The sequence below is a fragment of the Drosophila montana genome, unplaced genomic scaffold (assembly GCF_035044405.1).
Source record: "Drosophila montana isolate Dmon_TW-CO22-7 unplaced genomic scaffold, ASM3504440v1 contig_3175_1, whole genome shotgun sequence".
NCBI lineage: Eukaryota > Metazoa > Arthropoda > Insecta > Diptera > Drosophilidae > Drosophila > Drosophila montana.
In genome coordinates, this window is record NW_026998052.1 from 425701 (window position 1) to 445298 (window position 19598).

The 19598-nt window shown below is 38.5% G+C and overlaps 1 protein-coding gene across 2 annotated transcripts in view; it reads left to right on the forward strand.

Moving 5' to 3' along the window:
* The first annotated feature begins 2380 nt into the window (after window positions 1-2380).
* The window catches only part of Eip63E (cyclin dependent kinase Eip63E), a 133910-nt gene continuing 116692 nt past the window's right edge, over window positions 2381-19598 (forward strand). For both annotated transcript variants that reach the window (XM_064686152.1, XM_064686153.1), the window contains exon 1: window positions 2381-3692. In XM_064686152.1, the coding sequence (XP_064542222.1) occupies window positions 3533-3692 (160 nt within the window). In that variant the 5' untranslated portion in view covers window positions 2381-3532. The remainder of the gene's footprint in view (window positions 3693-19598) is intronic.

Consider the following 19598-nt stretch of genomic DNA (forward strand, 5'->3'; position numbering starts at 1 on the left):
ATGGCCAAAATCCAAAAACATAGGGTATAATGTTTTTGTGCTTATGTATGTAACACAAAGCAGGGAACTACTACTTCTGCCAAGAAGTATTCGACTTTATGCTCACAGACCTGACATTTTGAACGTGGATGCTACTAGTTCACGTATTAATCGATAACTCGCACGAAATCGATAAAAATCGATTTAGATCTTCTGTTTCTTTGCCATATCTGAATGCTTTTAAGCGCTAGAAACAACAAATTTGGGCTTAGAGCGTGCATAGATCGAGAAAAATGATGCTAGTGCACAAATTAATCGATTACGCGTAAAATTTCGATAAAAATCGATTTAGACTTTAGGTTTAGTTGCCATATCTGGATGCTTTGAAGTGGTTGAGGCAACAAATTTTGTATGTAACATATCTTAGAGCATGCACAGATCAATAAAGATGATACTAATGCACAAGTGCATCGATAACTCGAAAAATATCGATATATATCGATTTAGATCTTCTGTTTCTTTGCCATATCTAAATGATTTTAAGCGCTAGAAACAACAAATTTGGGATGTAAGATATCGTTCATCGATAACTTGTACGAAATAGATAAATATTTATTTAGAAAGTCTGTGTTTTTGCCATATGTGGATGCTTTTAGGGGAAACAGATAACAAATTGTGCATATATCATATCAAAAATAGTTCCCTTTTTGAGTACCCAACGCACTTTCCCCGCAAAACTGAAAAAAAATGAATTCTGGAAGATCTACACTTGTGCCTAGATATCCACACATATTTTTAAGCCATTTTTAAGACCTGAAAATTTCACAAAAATCAGAGCAAAAACTACAGAGTTATCCAAGAAGGCTTCTTTCGAAAAGATGAAGCTGAGGCAAGAAGAAGAAGAGAAGAAGAAGCATAGACTAAAGCTAGACTCCATTTAGAAAGGCAACTGGACGCTGAGTTAGGGTAACTCGCAGTCGTTCACTCCCCACTAGATCACTTTTACTCGCTTTTAATTGTGTTCGGGCTCGTGGATCAGCTCCGAATATCGTTCAATATCGTCGATTATGCAATAACAATTTGTTATCACACAACTTGCGGGCCCACAATTCAATTTTCAGACATCGTCTGGACGTATTAGCATAAAAAAAAGGTGTTGGGTGGGAAGAAAAAATAAATAAAAACGAGTAAAGCCAGGTAAAATAATTGGCAAATGAAATTAACACCTTGCTCACATACTTTTTACGCCCAAGACACACGCATCAGCATGTGGGCGTGGCCCGTGAGCAAACGGTGGCAACTTTCACTTGACAATCGTGCGATATTCGAATTATAAACAATAAACCCAACAACAACAAAACCAACAACAACAAAAGCACACACAAATAAATGGGCAATGTCGAGAAGGCGTCAACAGATCTCGTCACAAAATTTGGCTTGGAATTTTGTTGTTGTCGCAATATTTGTGCCATATTTCTGTTGTTTTTCTCAAGGTCAGATATGCGCGCAAAAAGAAATATAAATAAACACCGCCAAAATTGAGCACAATTTGCGTAGATTGTTTTGTGGACAGTGTCGAAATGTGGCGCAAAATGAGTTTCGGCAAATTTTGAGAATATGCAAATTGGCAGGCAATTGCCAAAGCTGCCGCTTTTAGCCGTAAATTGCTCAAAACAACCAAATAAGTGTCAATTGTTATGCCTATATTTAACTTTAGATCACTCATTTTTGAAACAGGTGCAAAATTTCAAATTCAAATTTAACTGACAGCAGACACTGGCAGCAAGTTAGCCGTAGCAGCCAGCTTTGCTGCGTTAACGTTAGCAAACTGACAAAAGCTACACAATACAAACATTCACAATAGACTTGAGCGCGCAGCCAACTTCAAGTGCGTTAAATATGCGCGCTGCAAGTGCGCTCACATGTTTAAACTTAACTAAGAGATGTAGTATATGAAATGTTTTAATATGGGCAATAGGATTTAAAAACTAGTATGTTACAATATAATATAATCAGATAATAACAGCGTCTTATCTCTTCTTGACCAACAGATCCATCGTACTGTTATACTCAAAATGGAATGTTAAAAAGATGCTGTAGCCGACTGCTCATGAAAAAATCAAACTGTATCCAGCATCCAGCTGTGACTGTAGTAACAGCAAATCAATACATCAGATGAATTATGAAAATATGGAAGAACAAGAAAAAAGGTAATACCCCTACAGTTACAAAATTATTTTCAAAAAAAATGTACATAATTGGTCACCCAAAAAATATCGTAACTGCATATCGATATTTAACAGCATGCATAACATAACATAACAGCTTACATTTACATAACATAACATTAACATAGCAGTCACGCTGGCCAAACAACAGCCAGTTGGCACCCGTCCCGTTCTCTAGTTAGAGGCTGCAAAAACTATCGATAGGTATTCACGCCGCGCGTTCGCATTAATATTATTGTAAAATAAATAAATAAAGTGTATTAACCATGTGCAGCGTGTAAATAAATGTGTGCGTAAGACGCGTGTGTTAAAACCCAACACGTAAGTGAAGTGCGCGCAGACAACAGCAGCAGCAGCAACAACAAAATCTCTGGCGCTGCTTGCGCCCACACCAAGAGCAGCAGCAGCAGGAGCAACAACAACAAAAAGACCGAATCAAGTGAGCGGAGCGCAGCAAAGCGCAGCAAGCAAGCAACTAAAGTGCCAATAATAACAATAACTAATTCGGCGCTTATAAAACAAAAATCGGTTAATAAAATTAAAACTAAATGCGGTTGCCTAAAATCACCCGCACCGACAACAACAATAATAAAAGCAACAACAACAACTGTTGTTCATGTGCTAGCTGCCAGTAAACGTGTGCGTGTGTTTATGTTTGTGTGCGCGCGTGTGTGTGTGTCGAGTGCGTGCGTGTGACAGCAGCAACAACAAAAGCATTGGGCTTGCAATCAACGGGATCGGAAGCACTTGACGTCGCAGTCGCCGTCGCGGTACGCGTCGCAGTCGCCGCTGCTGTTAATTTTGTAAATGTTAAAAATATAAAAAAAAATATGAAATACAAATAATCAATTAAATGCGTTTGTTGTAATCAATCGTTGGACCAATTGGCGTTGCATGTGTTTGTGTGTTTTCTTTTCGGCTTTTCTGCTTCAACGAATAAACCATTAAAATGAAATAACAAAATAAGGAAAAACCGTAAAAGAAATTATTATCTGCTTGCGTGTTGTTGTTTGCCTTTGTTTGCGTTTTTAGTGCGCGTCGTCCCGTGCATTTTGTTTCCTGTTCTCGCTCTTACACTTACACACACACAATCGCACTCGCGCGCGCTTCTTGTTGTTTATTGATGCATGTGTGTGTGCGTCGCCAACGGTTATTGTCAAGCGTTTTCGCGACAAGTTCTTATCAGCGCGACGCAACGGCAACGGCTGTGGGTTCAAGTTCGTCGCTGTCTGCGACGACAACAACAGCAACAACAACAACAACAATTGCAACAATAGCAACAATTATAACTACAACAACAACAGCAGCAATAAGAAACGTGACTAATGCACTGCTCGCGTAGCCTCTCAGCTGCTGCGGATACAACAACATTCTTCAGCGCCGCAGCAGCAGCGTCTGCGTCCGCATCGGCGTCGGCGTCCTCTGCCAGCACAACACCAACAATGGCCACAACAACAACAACAACGACGACAAATGCTAAAGATGGTAAGTCAGGCCCCAGTTACCAAAATTTTCTTATATACTGTTATATTTGGTGACCCACAAAGCAGAAAACTGCCAGCGAAACGTTGCAATTCGCGTCGTTGACTTCGCCTTAAAGTTCAAGGCGAGTGCGGCACAGTTTTGCTAGCCAGTGACTGCAAAACTGTGGTTTGAGCAGAATGCAGAAATATTTTGCTCCATCTGCCTCGCATTTAATTAGCGCTTTTCTATGTGATTTTCATGAATTCAAATGAGGCTGAAAGATTTTGATGTTAGTTATATGAGTGTGAATGAGTGGGAGGCGCGAGTGTGGTTGAGTGTATTAAAGATAGAGAGAGCAATTGATGAAGAATGGAAGAGAACGAGAGAGAGCGAGAGAGAAAGGAAGATATATGTATGTACATATTAAAATGAAATGAAAGAGAGAGAAATTTGAGAAGTGAGAAAGACTTAGTGAGTGATAGAACTTGCAAAGAACTTAACATATGCAAAAGATCAGAGATAGAGACATGGGGAGCGAGAGAACGAGTAGTAGAGAGAGAGAGAGAGACGAAGTAAGACAGGGAAAGAACGAGTAAGAGAGGGAGAGGGCAATAGTCGGAGAGAGAATGAGAAACTGAGACAGAAAGAGAGCGAGACAACGACTAACAGAGAGAGAGTGAAAAAGAAAAAGAACAAGAAACGGAGAGAGAGAGAACGAGTAACAGAGAGAGAACGAGTAACAAAGAGTGAGATAGAGAGAGAATGAGCGAGCGAGCGAGATCAATAGCCGAAGAGAGATGAGTAATACAGGGAGAGAGAGAGAGAGAAAGAGAGAGAGTAATTAAAAACCCTCATCGCTACAACACAGAAATTGGCCTTGTCTTTCTCTCTCCTGTTGATTAGTGTAACTCAGATTAGAACTTAAAATTTGCCGACTACATTTCGTTAGGGTTCGCTTTGTTACCTAATATCAATTAGTCGGAAACATCTGCAACTTCTGACGTAACTTTCTTGGGTCGAGTGTGAAATTTAATAGCCTCAAATGTTGATTAATTAAGCCCAACAACTGAAACATTGTATTAGCCAGCAAAATATTCGCAAAAGAAGAAGAAGAAGCAACAAATGGGTTGAGACAAAATAATGATCGAGAATCAGCCGCAAAAGAAGCATAAAAAAAGGCCAAACGGAATTCGCACAAATCAAAAACCGGCAGCACAAAAGCCAAAAAGCCAAAAAAAAAAAACCGGCAGCAACAACAATTAAGTATTTTTGCGTGCAAAATAAGTTAAGAAATACGCACAAACACATGCATTTTAATTGAATTGACTGTGGGCGAGAGGGGAAGGCGGAGGCGGAGGCGGAACGGGAGCCGTTCGCTGTGCAGAAGGTCGCCAAAGTGCGAGCAAAGGCTTTGATGAAGGTCAGAAACATTTCGACGTTGTCATCACCTCTGAACCCGCTCGCATTTATTGATTTTACACGCAGAGCATTAAAAAAAAGTAACACAAACAATAAACAAAAGAAACAACAAAAAACCTATATATTTGGTATATAATGCGATTGTTTGCATTGTACCCTGCAGTCAAGTGGCAGCAGGGTATACTCGACTGTGCTACGAATATGTAAAACTGCAGTAAAGAAAGAAATTAACCAGACGATACAGTGGTCACTCGTAAAGAAGAACGCGTCGCTTCTCAACAAATTCTAATTTGTGAAAACTAGATTTCCGTTCAAAATATTTATGAAAATTATATTTGATCTTCAAATTGTTGGTCCAAATCGTCCAAATTTAATGATGTTCTTTTGATGTTTTTCTTAGCAATAATAAAAACTTACTCAAAGTGAAGAATTTCATATTCCATATATGAGTTCTATAATATCTCAAGGGCAAGAGTTCTTAGAGAAAAATTTCGGCGGGTTCCCAGTTCGAATCTCAGAGGAAAAATGTTGTGTCGAACTAATCGGTCGCCAAGTGCTTTAAATATTCCCAGCTAAAAGATTATAACTTAAATATATAAATAATATAATAATAATAATAATAATATATAAAAAAAAGCATTAACCGTACTTCTGAGTCGTGTATGCCCCACGGCAGCCTTCCTACTTGTTTTATACAGTAGTTGTTGTTTTTTTTTTCTATACGTTTCTCGTGCGGCCGTCAGAGCGACTTTTGTGCGGTTTTGCCGGGCGTTCGAGCGGTTTTCTGGGCCGGCTTTGGCTTTGGCGTTGGCTTATGCCAAAGGCCAAATGGAAAACCTGCTTTTTGCGCAGAAAGAAACCTCAGAAGCGGCAGAAAGGCAAATCTTGCCGATGGTCGCAAAAAATAATAATACAGCAACAAAATGTTGTTAAAAATCATTAAAAAAAGCACAGCACGAAAAAAGTTTAATTAAATCAAAGCTAACGGTTAATGTTAATCAATCGCCACGCTCCGTTGAGCTAGTTTCATTTACAGTTTGAAATGCACTGTGTATATGCCAACTATTATTGTATCTTATATGTTTTTTATCAGTTGTGATTTCGTGCTTATCAGCATATGCAACCATTTGCCCAGGGCAAATACTACGGGCAAAATACACGTACACAATTATTTATTCTTGTTGCCGTTTTCAATTAGTGCACAACAGCAAAAAGTCAACAATAAGTGCAACAACAACAACAAAAACAACAATCACAACAATCACAACAATAAAGCAACACTTCATAGTTCCATTTCAGCAATATCAGCAAAAAAGAATTAAATCTCAGATATCTGCGCACAAATATTTAATGAACATTAAATTTAAGAAAAAATTAAATCAAATAAAAGCTAGAAAGAAAAATGTTTGCGGCTTGCTGCACTTTGAATACCCTTACAGGCATATAGCATGTGTTTTCTCTGATTCCACTACGCTCAGCATTTGCAACATTTACAATCTTCACATTCTACGATTCCATTAGCAAGTGTCAGTTGTCGGTAACATATGAATGGCAAAAGTGCCGCTTCTTTATATAAACAGCTAATCGGTTTGATTTGATTTACCTAAGTGCCTCATTTTTAAATGTCATACTTTCATATCTTCCATAACATGGATACGAAATTCGATAAATCATCGCAAAAAACACGAATGTCTCGGGGCAAATACCAAAATTTTTTGCAAATGTGAAAAATGTGGTTACTTATGGGAAAACGTACAGGCGACATACTTGACATTCGCATAAAATGTAAGAAATGTTGATAGTGGAATTAGGCTATTAGCCAACCAAATTGTGCGTTTGTTCATAAAAATCTTAATCTTATTTTCCTTTGGCAGCTTAACAAAACTGCGATACTTAACTATTTCTTATTTCATGACAAAACCAGCATACCCTTTGCTAGTGTATAATAGAATAAAACAATTCCCACATGAATTTTATAAAAAATGTCATGCAATTGTAGAGCTCTCCCTCTCTCCCCCTCTCCCTCGCTCCTTCCCTCTCTTTCTAACGCTTAATGCAAGAATTTGCAATTATTGGCGCGAAAAAAAAGTGTAATGAAAATTACGTTAATGTGGCATAAAAATAATGATAATACATGCCAGACCGACTAACTATTTAAGTATATTGCAACATATTGACTGTTCGGTGGCAGGCGGAGTTGGGCTCAATTCCATTAGGAGTTCGGGACGGGGCGGGGCGTGGAATCGTTTCCAGTAGGAGTTGGGGCGGGGCGTGGTGGGCTGGCCTGCATATGTGATTCCACTTCACGTGCGCACGGCTCTCATTCGGCAAATGCATTTTTTCGTCCCGGCTAGGCATCATTTTTCATTTGCCATGCCATTTGGCTCGCAAGTGGCGGCAGTTTGTCATGTCCCGTGTCCCGTGTCCCGTGTCCCGTGTCCCGTGTCCACGCCCGGCAGGTGCCCGTCTTTGCCATTCAGTCAGAGGGGGCTCAGCTCTTTCTTTTTTTGTTGATTTGTGGCAAGGTCTGGTGCAACAATTTTGCTGAATTGCCGTATGCGAGTGTTGCACTTGCGAATTGCTTTATTACAAATTCTGTCGCTTCGAGGCAGTCGTCACAAACAGCTGCCGCTTGGCAGCTGACTAAATTAAATTTCAAATCTGCTGATTGTCACCACGATTAGATTTTATTAACTTTCATGCTTGCTAAATTTATTTTTTGAGTTTTATTTATTAAGAGTTGGAAGACACTGCAGCTGAGCTGAATTCTTATTATCAGTTGGAAGCATCTTAGCTGTAAATAATAATATAGCTTAATCTACAATTAACGCAGCAGCCGACGGTTTATTTTAATTGTATCCGCTTATTTTCCATTCTTGCGGGTAAAATTATTCTAAATATTCTTTATTTTTTTTAATAATAACATATTTTTTGTATATTGCCACGAAATTGCCGTGAAGCTTATTTAAAGTGTTTTTTTTGTTGTATTTTTTCACGTATTTTTCACTTTTGCGGGTGAAATTTCAAATTCCAATTCGCTTTTTTTTTAAATAACAACCAATATACCCAAACGCCTTCAAATTGCCTTTTCAAAGTGCTTATATTTTTTATTTTAAATATTTCCACTTTTCACTTGTCTCGGTGGAATTGGAATAAAACCAATTTGCTATTATTTCCACAGATTTTCCACAATTAGGCCAAATACTTTCGTAATGCCTATTTATTAGATTTTTTAGATTGTTCCATAATTTGTTTGTTCCATAATAACAATAATGTTTTGTTTCCAATTATCATTGGCCATGCACTAGATTTGAATTAGTAATAGTTGTTCGTAATGCTCTGGCAAATAGGCCCCTATTAAGTGGTAAGCCCTCATCAGCTAATCACTTAACTTTTCAGCAATTTGTCAGCACTTGACTCATTTCAGTAATTACTCAATTTCTTTATCAAAGCCTGAAGCATAGATTCTCAGAGCTGTACGACAACATTTCTAGTATACGCTTTACCTAATAGTTCCGCCTGCTTGCAGCACAATTCCTTGGCACGACTTTGTTGGTCAGTCTAACGGGGACTCCCACAGTTGCCACATTAACTGCTCACCCGCTGCAGACTAATTTGTCTTACATTTCAACTGCATGCCCAACTTGCCCCCGGCTTTATACCTGTTCCTATTTCTGTACCGTTTGTCTGTCTGTCTGTCTGTCTGTCTGTCATCCCCTTGCACTTTGACGCTTTCGCGCTAATTCGCTTAGCGTAATTTGCATTCTGCAAACATCATTTGAGGCGTGTGAACAAAAAAAAAATAAAAAAATTAATATAAGAGTCATAAAAATATCTATTAAACGAAGTTGGAATACCCTTAAAAAAGTTAACATATCTTTTAAACGTAGCTGGAGTACCTTTACCAAAAGCTAAGGCAAGCATTTAAAGTCGAGTTAGATGGTTTTTTGTATAAATACATATAAAATGTATTAGATGATCGTCTCTTCATCTTTTGAAAATTTAATTTTAAATCGGAGTTAATAGGTTTATCTTACAAACTTTGTAAAGGTTTCAGAAATAACTTTTCGGTCTTTATAATATTTTAATTTTGAATATGGCATTATTAATTAACCATATTAATCAATTTTACATTTGTTTTATGTGAAGAAATTGAAATTGAATTTTCAGTAATTAGAATTATAATCTTATACGTTAGATTAGCCTTTAGAGCCACAGTGTTCTTGTTTTTCTGTACAGGACTCACTTAGTATGTTTGTTTCATCTTAAAGGCAAAATTATATGGCGGATGCTAAAGAATCTATCTAATCTCCGGCCTTTGTTAAGCGGAGATCGCTTGATCGATTGAAGGCCACCAAATTTAGTATGTGGGATTTAATAAACCAATACGCGGCTCTTATTAATATAAATTCTTACTAAACACAAACCAAAGTCAATGAAAAATCTTCATAAAAGAAAGTCACAAATATTAAGCGCAAATTATGCAAATTAAGATTAAATTTTAAAGCATTTTGCAACACTGACTTACGCTGCATTTTTGATGGCCCCTGCGGGCTGTTGTTGGGTTTTTTACCCCAAAGTATTGAATATCCGCCGTCTTATAAACTCTCTGGCTCTTACCCTCCTTCCCCCTAGTCTGCTCTTCCACTCGTTTGCCCCCTTTTTTTGGTTAATTGCTGCTAATTACGCGCATAAAATGCTTTGACGTAGCCCACGCCCCACACTTGCCCGCCCAGCCCCTTTTTCAGGCGGGGGGTGCAGCCTTTGCTTCAATCCTGTTTCGCCTTTAATGTCCACTCTGGCGTTCCGTTTTATGTTGTGCGCTTCATTACAATTTTTATTGCTCAAAAGAAATGGCTGGAAGTTGATTACAAAAATATGCATTGCTCAAGCAGGCCGGCCATCATGATAGCATCAGCCTTTGCATCTTGGCTGAGGATGATGTCCAACTGGGCACCTAGGTGGACGGCCGGCCGGCCGGCCCACCTGCCTTTGCCTCTTGACATTTATCAAATGGCGCGTGGTCGCATCAAAACTCGTTCAGTTGTGACAGCTTCTCGAGGTGGGACGCTGCACGAGCTGCACTTCCTTCAGGTTCGCTCATTAGCGCGCAATTTCCACGCGAATAAATTTGAATGTTCTGTGACGTATCGCTGCGATTGCGGATTCATCTGCGGGCTTGCAATCGCCCAACAATTTTTCCATGCAAATTTTTTTGGGACCGCGTTTCTTTTTTTTTTTTGCCCAGTTTTAATTGACGTTTCGCTCGTTTTACTCCCATCGAATTTCCTTGCACCTCAAATGGGCAGCGCCAAAAATGTTGTCGCTTTGCGTTTTTGTTATTATTTTTGTATTTTTTGCTGCAATCCAAACACTTATCTGGCTGACTTTGTGTCTATATTCAGTTTTGCATTTGGCATATTTGGCGCCTGCCTCGCCTGGAGGCGTTCTGTGTGGCCCACTGGCAACTGACGCACGACTGCCAAATAGGCCGAATGGGCTTGGAGCTGCCGCCCATTCATTGCAATTATATTAACGCTTGTTACGCATCGACAGCTTCACATATTCAAGTGCATTATGCATGCCACCCAGTGCACACACACACACATAATCTGCCCCCCTGTGTGTTGCTTGGTCACGATTCGACTCGGTTTTAATCAGTCTCTATGTCAATGACAGCCGCAAACCGTTTCCAAATTGCCAAAATTCGCGTGTAATTCGCCAAGCATCTCGAACTAATTAAACTTGCATTTAAAGGCATTTCTGCCATGTTGCAATTTAAGTGAAATTGAAGAGTCACAGTGGAAGAGAAAGCAACGTTTTTTGATATAAATAAGGACAGTAAATGCAAACTATAAATATATATATATAAAATAATAATAATAAATATAATATATTTTGAATTGAATGATGAAAAATATGTTAAATATAAAGCCTTTTATATTCACTTGGTGGAAAATGGGTGAAACACAAAAGAGTTTTTTATCAAAATAATATTTGAAAGCTCTATTAAAGCTCTTTCAAGAGAACACCTCATAAAGCAGACATGAACTTCTTTCTTTCATTTTTTTCCAACAAAACGTTGCAGTTGGCGGAAAATGGGTGGAAAGCTGCTAATTACTTATGAGCTGATATATCATCAAATCAAATAGCTTTAATATATTAAGTAAATAACAATATTGAGACTTAACTTCAGTCTTTATTTGCTCTATATACAGTTTTTCGATTGTATGTTTCCTCCACAAATGTTTCCACTCTGTCTGAAATTCTGTCATGGCGATCGAAGTGGCAACCGCAGTGGACGCACGCACAAAATCCAAATTTAACGCCAACTGCAATGCCGGATAATGCGCACAGGCAGAGACAATTCGAGAAAGAATGAGTGAGAGAGAGAGAGAGAGAGGGGAGAGTATGAGCGGAATATATGCATACGTCTCTCTCCACCCACTCTCTGCTGCGTTGACTCAATTCACTTTAAAAATATGTGGAGCAAACAATTGCCACTACAACTTCTCCCTGCACCACCTGTGCGTCCCACTGTTAGTTTCCCCACCGCCCGCCCAGCGCTTGCGGTGCATTTGCCACAGTGTGTTTGTGTGTGCGTGTGTGGGCGTCCGCACCGTGTGCGGTAATTTAATGCAATTTGTAAATATTTAATGTACATTAATTAAATGCAAATGTAAATGCGAATGCAAATGCAAATGGCAAACGGTTTGTTGGTCTCTCTCGCTCTTTCTCTCCCTCTCTCCCTCTCTCTCTCTGTCTCTATGAATTTGCCACCCACCACCCACTAGCCCAACTACAGCTTGCGTATAAAATATATTTTTAATATTTGTAATACCCTGAATCCATTGGAACTGTCTAAATGGGGTATGATAAATGGATAAGCTTCTTCGATTTTGTAAAGTGTATATATGCTTGATCAGGGCAAAGAGCTGAGCCTGTGCGTCTGAGAGCTGGAGACTTTACATGTGAGATATATATTCTTCATGATATCAATAAGAATCTCTTTTGACAGTTGACTTCTTAAACTTAACTCAACAATTTTGGGTACTAATAACAACTTTTGAATGTAGACTCTCGTATAGTATCTGTAGATTAGAATTATTTCACCCTTTGAATAACTTCCCATTCTCAAGATTGCAAAAAATCCTTTATATCACGATAACGCCTTAGGCCTTGGTATATACACACATTTGTATTCTATATTAAAGCCATGAAAATTTCATAAAATTCGGTCAATAAACAACGAAGTTAATCTAGAATGCACTTCTTATATATTATGTGGAGCTAAGGCAAGAGGAAGCGCAGTGTGTGTGTATTTTCGCCTATGTATGTATAGAAGAAGGCTGAAATGATTGTAACGACAGCTGGGTTCAGGGTATCTGCTAGTCAGGCACACCCCGGCTAGAGCTCTTTTACTTGTAATATTTTTGTGTATTTTTCCATTCGGTTTTCTTCTTCTTTTCTTTCCATATTTCTACATATGCGAAACAATTTTCATTTAATTTTACTGCCAGTCGCAGGAGCGAGTGCAAAAATTTGTAATGCTTAAATTTCGCCTTCGTTTTGCAATTTTTAAGCCCAATGCCCACACACACACACACACACACACTCGCACACCCACACTCCTTTGGCTGGCAGCATCTGTGTCCTGTCGTTGTCCTTGGGCCGGCAGCAGGTGGACGCGTGAACGCCTTTGGCACACGCGCGCCTTCCTTTCCTTTTGCTCGAATGTGCGTAACAATTTTTATGAGTATTGCGTTTTTTTTCCTCCTCTTTTTTTTGTTGTTATTATTGTTGTGTGCTACAATTTGTGTCCCACCGCCACGCCACGCCCCCTTCATTCAAGCATTTTATGATTTTTTACCTTTTTTTTCTTCTTGCTTGCTTTTCAGGCAGCTGTTTGTTTGCCTTTCTTCTTCGGCTGCTGTTGTAGTTTTTTGCATGCGTTTTGTAGTTGAAAATTCGGCATCTACGCTTGATTGCGCTTTGCTCTGCCACGCCCACACGCCTACACGCCCAGACACTCACACCCAATCCGGGTTTAACAATGTGTGCGTGTTGCTTCCGACTGCCTATTCTGTATATTTCGTAAAGCTTATTTTTAGCATTCCTTTGCAAGGACGAGCCTTTGTATAACCAACATTTCTAAGCCTGTTTGCTCTTGTTGCTTGTGCTTTGTGTTTGTCTATCTCTCTCTCTGTGTGTGTGTGTGAGTGTGTGTGTATTGTACCCTGTAATTTGTGGCGAAATGAATGAATTGTGTGACGAATTCAGTAAATGAAGGTTATGCAACCAGCTATGATATATAGATGAAAAAATATGTTTTAGCCAAGCTAATGAACCTGGCAAACTAGTTAATAAATTTATTTAACTTTAATCAATATCTTTAGGTATTTTCACAGCAGAAAAATGAATCCAATTTCACGCTGTTCAGTCGGTTTTAAAGCATTTTTGAAACAAATCGTAAAACTGAAGAGAAATAGATCTTAAATCGAAATTTCCTATTGCTTCTTAAATTGATTATCGGAATATTGTAATAAAAATGAATCGAAATGGATTCGCAGTCTCTTGTTATCTAGAAAATCAAAATCATAACGAGTCAAAAAGTATTCGAATTTTCTCTTCAAACCAAATTAAAATCAAGAACAATCTGTCTTTCTGGCAGGTTTCATCTGGAATCCATTATCTATCAGCTTTGATGCGAATCTGTTTCAGTTTAGTTTAGAGTTATCTTTAATATACGTTTGTATAAAATTCAGAAATATTTTTATTATAATATATGTATTAAAATTCAGAAATATTTAATAATGTTTTATATCGCAAATCTATTTTGTAAGCCCAGAAGTATTTCGAGCATACATATCACAGTTCTGCATAAGGGTTTTGTAAGGTTTTTTTTTATAATTTTGTCATTGTATGAAAAAATATTGTGTTTTCCAAGATATTTTCATCAAATTCATTATTTACGAGCTTTACTACTCTCACATATCAGCAAAACCGTAAGGCAAATGTCTAGAAGGGTATTATGCCTTCGGCGTGCCGTAGATATGCTTGATTTCTCGTTTTTATAAATATATTTTTTAAATATAGAAATGTTCAGGTTCAGGGAATTGAAATATTTATCAAGCAAGCAGCTCGATAAAACATGATGGCCTAGTTCAATATATTATTTGAAAAAAGTATTTAAAAATTATATTTAAGCAAGTAATAAAGTTTATGATATTAAATTGGGTTTCTTTATATCAAGTCAAATACAACTCCAGTAAACTGTGTTCCAATTCGATAAAACATTAAATTAAAAATCATAGCTAAATTTTGTCACTAGACATTTTTGGCACGCGGTATACAAGAGTCGAACTATTTTCATTCGTTTCGCTTTTATATATTATTTGTTCTGTCGGAATGGGATAGTCTAAAGTGTTATTGTGCCTGTGGTTGTCATTGTTCTAGTTGGTCTTCAGCTGTCATTTTGGAGGCTGTAATTTGTTTGCGCCTGCTCGTCGTAGTAAACCCCTACAGCTGCCTCCGACCCAGCCGAAACCCACATTTATAGCCTCTTTATCTATGCGTGGGCATACAAATTTTGCTTTCAGCGGCTGCTTGAGCATTTCCATTTGTTTGTTAGCCAGAAACAGACAGACAGACAGACAGACAGACAGACCAGACAGACAGAAAGATAGACCAGATAGACAGACAGACAGTCAGCAGGCGGAAAGAACAACGAGAAACAACACAAAAGCACTTGGCTCTGTCAGTGGAATATGCACTGCACATCTTTCAGATACTTTTGATATTATTGGTATCTTCTTGAGCTATTTTTAAAAGAATACACAAGAAGAGCAAAAGGAAAACATGAAAATCTTTTGTTTTCCAAACAAACACGAAGATAACGCCCAAAATGTTTAATTGCTGTGCACGGAGCTTATCCGCGGCGACGCGCTTGACTTGATAAAAGTTTCAGCTTTTTGGCAGCTGAGGTTTTTAATTAGCAATCATTGAAGTTGGCTAAAAACTGCAAATTGTCAAAATTAGCGTCAATTTTTCGATGTTTTCTTTTTTCCCTCTCATTTTTTTTTCTTGGCTTTGTTTATTTCATAAGTTACTTATATTCTTGCGAATGCGGTTTTTGCTTTGGCAACATTATGATGACCATTTGTTAAAAGTTGTTGTTGTTGTTGCCTTTTGTCAACGCAAAGATAGCGCAAATTACTCGACCACAGCGAAAATGCCGAAAACGAAGCCAACTCCGCGGAAGAGTTGAGCGAAAACTTTGCGAGAAAAGTTTGCTGCTTTTTTTTCTATACCCTGCACCCATTGATAATGGTTAACAAGGGTATAATGATTTTATGCAATTGTATGTAACAGGCAGAAGATAGCAACTTCTTATTTAGGTATATATATTCCTGATCAAGACGACCAGCTGAGTCGATCTATGCTTGTCAGACTTGAAATTTGAAATAATTATGTATTCCCTTTATATGTATCGATATCTTTTCCTATTTTCAATATTTGGATAAAAATTGATTCTGGAATTAGTTTTTTTGGCAAGTTATTAATTAACTAAGAATATTTTACTTGTTAGATACTCCCAACCCATTTCTTCCGAAATTGGAAAATATATCATTTATCTGAAAATAAAGAGTTTTTATATGAAAATAGTATAGAGTATAGCGTATAGAGTATAGACTAGAGTATAGAGTATAGAGGATGGGAAATAGAGTATAAATGTGTAAAGGAGAGCAAGACTGTTCGTTTAGGGTATCTCCTAGTCGGGCAGTCCCAACTCATACCATTTTTTCTCTTTTACTTTTTAATTTTTGCAACTTTATAGCAAATGTTTTCGCAGCTGCCTTCTGCCTCTTGGCATCTTTCTCCATTTCCATGACTGCTGCCCACATTTAGCTCATTTATTTTCGTTGCTAATTTTTGACATTTTTCTCTTGGATCGCATTTTGGTTTATTTTTGGTGTGCGACTTGGCGGAAAACTTTTGAAGAACATTTTTTTCTGTTCATTTTGTTATTATTGCTTTCTACTTAAACATTTGATTAGCGTGCTTTTTTATGGGCTGGACACGCGTTCGCATTTGCCGCACACAAATTGACAGCAGCTTAATTTGAGCCATTTTATGTTTGATTTTATATATATTTTTATATTCGATTCGCTGCGTTTCGTTACGTTACGTTTGGCTATTCGCTGGCCATAAATTTGCTCGCTCCTGCTAATTGGCAGTCTCATGAGTGCGTTCAATTAATTTTGCCGTCAATTGACGCACGTCTGTAGGCCGTGCAGGTGGCGTATACTTGATAATTGTTGACACTTGCGATCGCGAGCAGCAATTAAATTGAAATCATGTCATCGAAAAGTGCGGCAACTGTGCAGCATTAAAACTTTTCCACGATTGTGGCAAAAAAGAAGTTAAAGGAAAGGTTTAACTAGGAAATTGCAAGTTTGGTCAAGATATGCTGACTATGGCAGGTATATGATACCGATGTGGCGAATTCCAACATATGTATTGCGGACGGACCAATGCTAAGTTTCAAGACGATATCCGTAAAACTGAGAGATCAGTTTGCAAAGAAAGAGACAGACGGACGTGACTATATAAAATCGGCTGTTGGTACTAGTCTAGAATATATATACTTTATGGGTTTGGAGATGTCTTACACATTTCAAGACAAAATTATAATACTCTTCACAAGAGTATATAACTGTGTTTGACTTTCAGTAGTTGTATTACGTTTTTCTTATTCAAATGATATATTAAAATTCAGAAATATTTTATACAATTTTATATAACAAATCTATGGCAAAGTATCTCGAGCATGTATATTACAATTATTCATAAGATTTTTACCTTTCAAACTAATTACAAAACATTTCTAAACTTCCCCAACGACTATTAAACCCCTCTGAAAACCGATCTTAACTGAGTTTGGGCGCACTTGATATGGGTTCCATATAATATGCTCTAACTTACGTCAGCCTAGCAAATATTTGTATCATTTCTTTCTCACTTTCTCAGACACCTTTTCGAATCCTTTCAAGCACTCAAATTATTTCCACGCAGCTCTTTAAGTCTTCATATATAGCATTATTTGTACGCACTTATGCTTTGGTCGATTAGAATTCAGTTTCCCATTTAGCCACAGTTTATTTATTATCTACACAAATGTCTGACACTCATTCATTTATGAGCTACACCTTCTTTTATTCTTCTCCTTTATCCAACTAGCACTCTTTCGATTACATAACCCAGTTATTAATGGTTTTCCCTTTACCTGCTCCGGACTTTACCTGTCATTCAACCATCTTTATCTAAGCCCAACTCCTCCTCCTCGTCGTCGTCGTGACGTGGCGACTTTGTGACATGCGATGGCGTGAGACAAATGTGTAGCAGCAAATGTGTTTGAGTGTTGAATTGGAGCAGGTTCGCTTCAGTTCTGTTCGGTTCAGTTCAGTTTTTGTTTGCTTTCGCCCGCTTCCAGTGTCCAAGTTCATTTACGTCATGGTCAGGTGAAAGAGTGGCCTTTGGGGAGCAGCTTCTGACAGGGCCAATTGCCACATAAATTGCTGGCTGTCATGTGCTTCGGCACACACACAGTTTTAGGCAATTTGTTAATGAGTTTTTAACAGAGCAGCAATCCCGGCCATCCGGCGTATGAGTAATGCCGCGACAGTTTGACAAGCACTGATTGAAGTTCATAAAGTTCATGAACTTTGGCAGAGAGCCCAAAAGGCATCTCAGTGACCTGAGCACAATGCATTGACGCCGGCCTTAAAAGCCAACTCCAGTTGCCAGTTATTCGCTGGCAGTGACTGTCAAACTGTGCACACACACACATATATACACACACAATGCCGCAATTGTGGGTTAGTTTTAAAGTCAAGCTTGCCGCAAGTTTATGTGCAACGCCTTTCAATACACTTGCACAACAATTGCGGCGTAAAAGCGTAAAATCGCAGCCACAAAGGGTTGGGTGGATGTATAGTGCGGGGGGAGTGGAAGCGGAGAGGGGGGGGGGGTGCTGGGGTTGGTAGGTGCCTGCCATAGAAATTGTCACAGGATGGCAAAGTTCAGAGACTGCACAGGTCTGTTTAGAAATGAAAATAAGTTGGGTAGTTGGCAACACTGGAAAAATTGAGAATGTAAGGAAAGAAAAAACCTCTCCATACAAATTTATATATTATCTAATTTTGTTATATTTTTCAATAGAGAAAATATTGAGGAACGGGAATTTTAATTTAATTAACAAAAATAATTATCGATAAAATAAATAATATTTTTATCATGCGCTTATTTTGAACAAATTATAATTAGATTTATATTAAATTAAATGTAGTTAAATTGGGGGTGAATTTGAACCAGCATTTTCACGCTCATTAGTTTAACGCTCAGCTATCTAAACTACGCAGAATCTTTCAGTGCGTCTGTCGGAAAAAATCATATATAAACATTTTAAATTACAGCTGAACTTCAACCAGCGATTTCTCGCTTGTTAGTTCAACGCTCAGCTCAGTCAGTCGGCCCAAGCTGCTACATATATATAGGCTATTATAAAGTTGAAAGTAATTTCTCGCAGTGTATTTGTTGGGCTGGCGTTTATGAAACGGATGTTGCCGCTTGCATTTAGTGCACTTGAGCCTTGAGCGTCATCCTTCTCGCCGGCGTCGTCCTGTCGGCTACCAGTTGCCCGTTGCCAGTTGCCAGTTGCCTGTTTCCTGGCATTGTGAGCTGCCCCACATGTGTCGTCGTGGCATGCGAATAGTCTCACGCGCTCCACGACGCGTGTCCTGTGTACAAATTTGTGCAGCGCAGCCCGGCCGCAGTCCAGTGTCAGTGCCAGGAGCGTATGGAGTGGAACTGAGGCAGCTCAGCACCAGCTGCTGCTGCTCTACATTAGATGCCTTTTTGGGGCTGGTCTATGCTTTGTTTCGGGCAGCCTCTTGCGAGGCTCTGGCGCCGCACAGAGAGCGAGCGAGTGCAAGGACCCGGTCTTTGCCTTTAGCTGCGCACCTCAACAAAGGACAATCTTCTGCTGAATGCGGCCGGAGCTGGAGTAGTCTGAGGCAATCAAAGGCTGCTCCCTTTGCGCCTTTTGCGGCTTTTGTGCGGCGTTTTCATTGTGTTAATTCAATTAGTTGGCGCTGAGCAAAATATATGCAACAAATTTCACTTCACTTCAGTTCACTTTGGTGTCCCTTATTTTTGTTATTTTTTTTCGCTTTTCTATTTTATTTTATAGTTGATTTTAATTATTTTTCCTTTGGCTGTTATTCAAATTGAGTTGCCAGGCAGCTCACGTTGGGTTTTTTGATTGGATTTGTTGTGCGAATTATGCAGACATTTTTGATTTACTTTTTAATTTAATTTATACAATTTTAATATTTGTTTTTGTGTATTTTCTGTCGATTGCTCTGCGAAAGGCAGCTTCTCTGATAAGTGAGAGGCGTGAATTTATGCTTGAACATATTTATTTCGTCTTTTGAAGAATGCAAACTT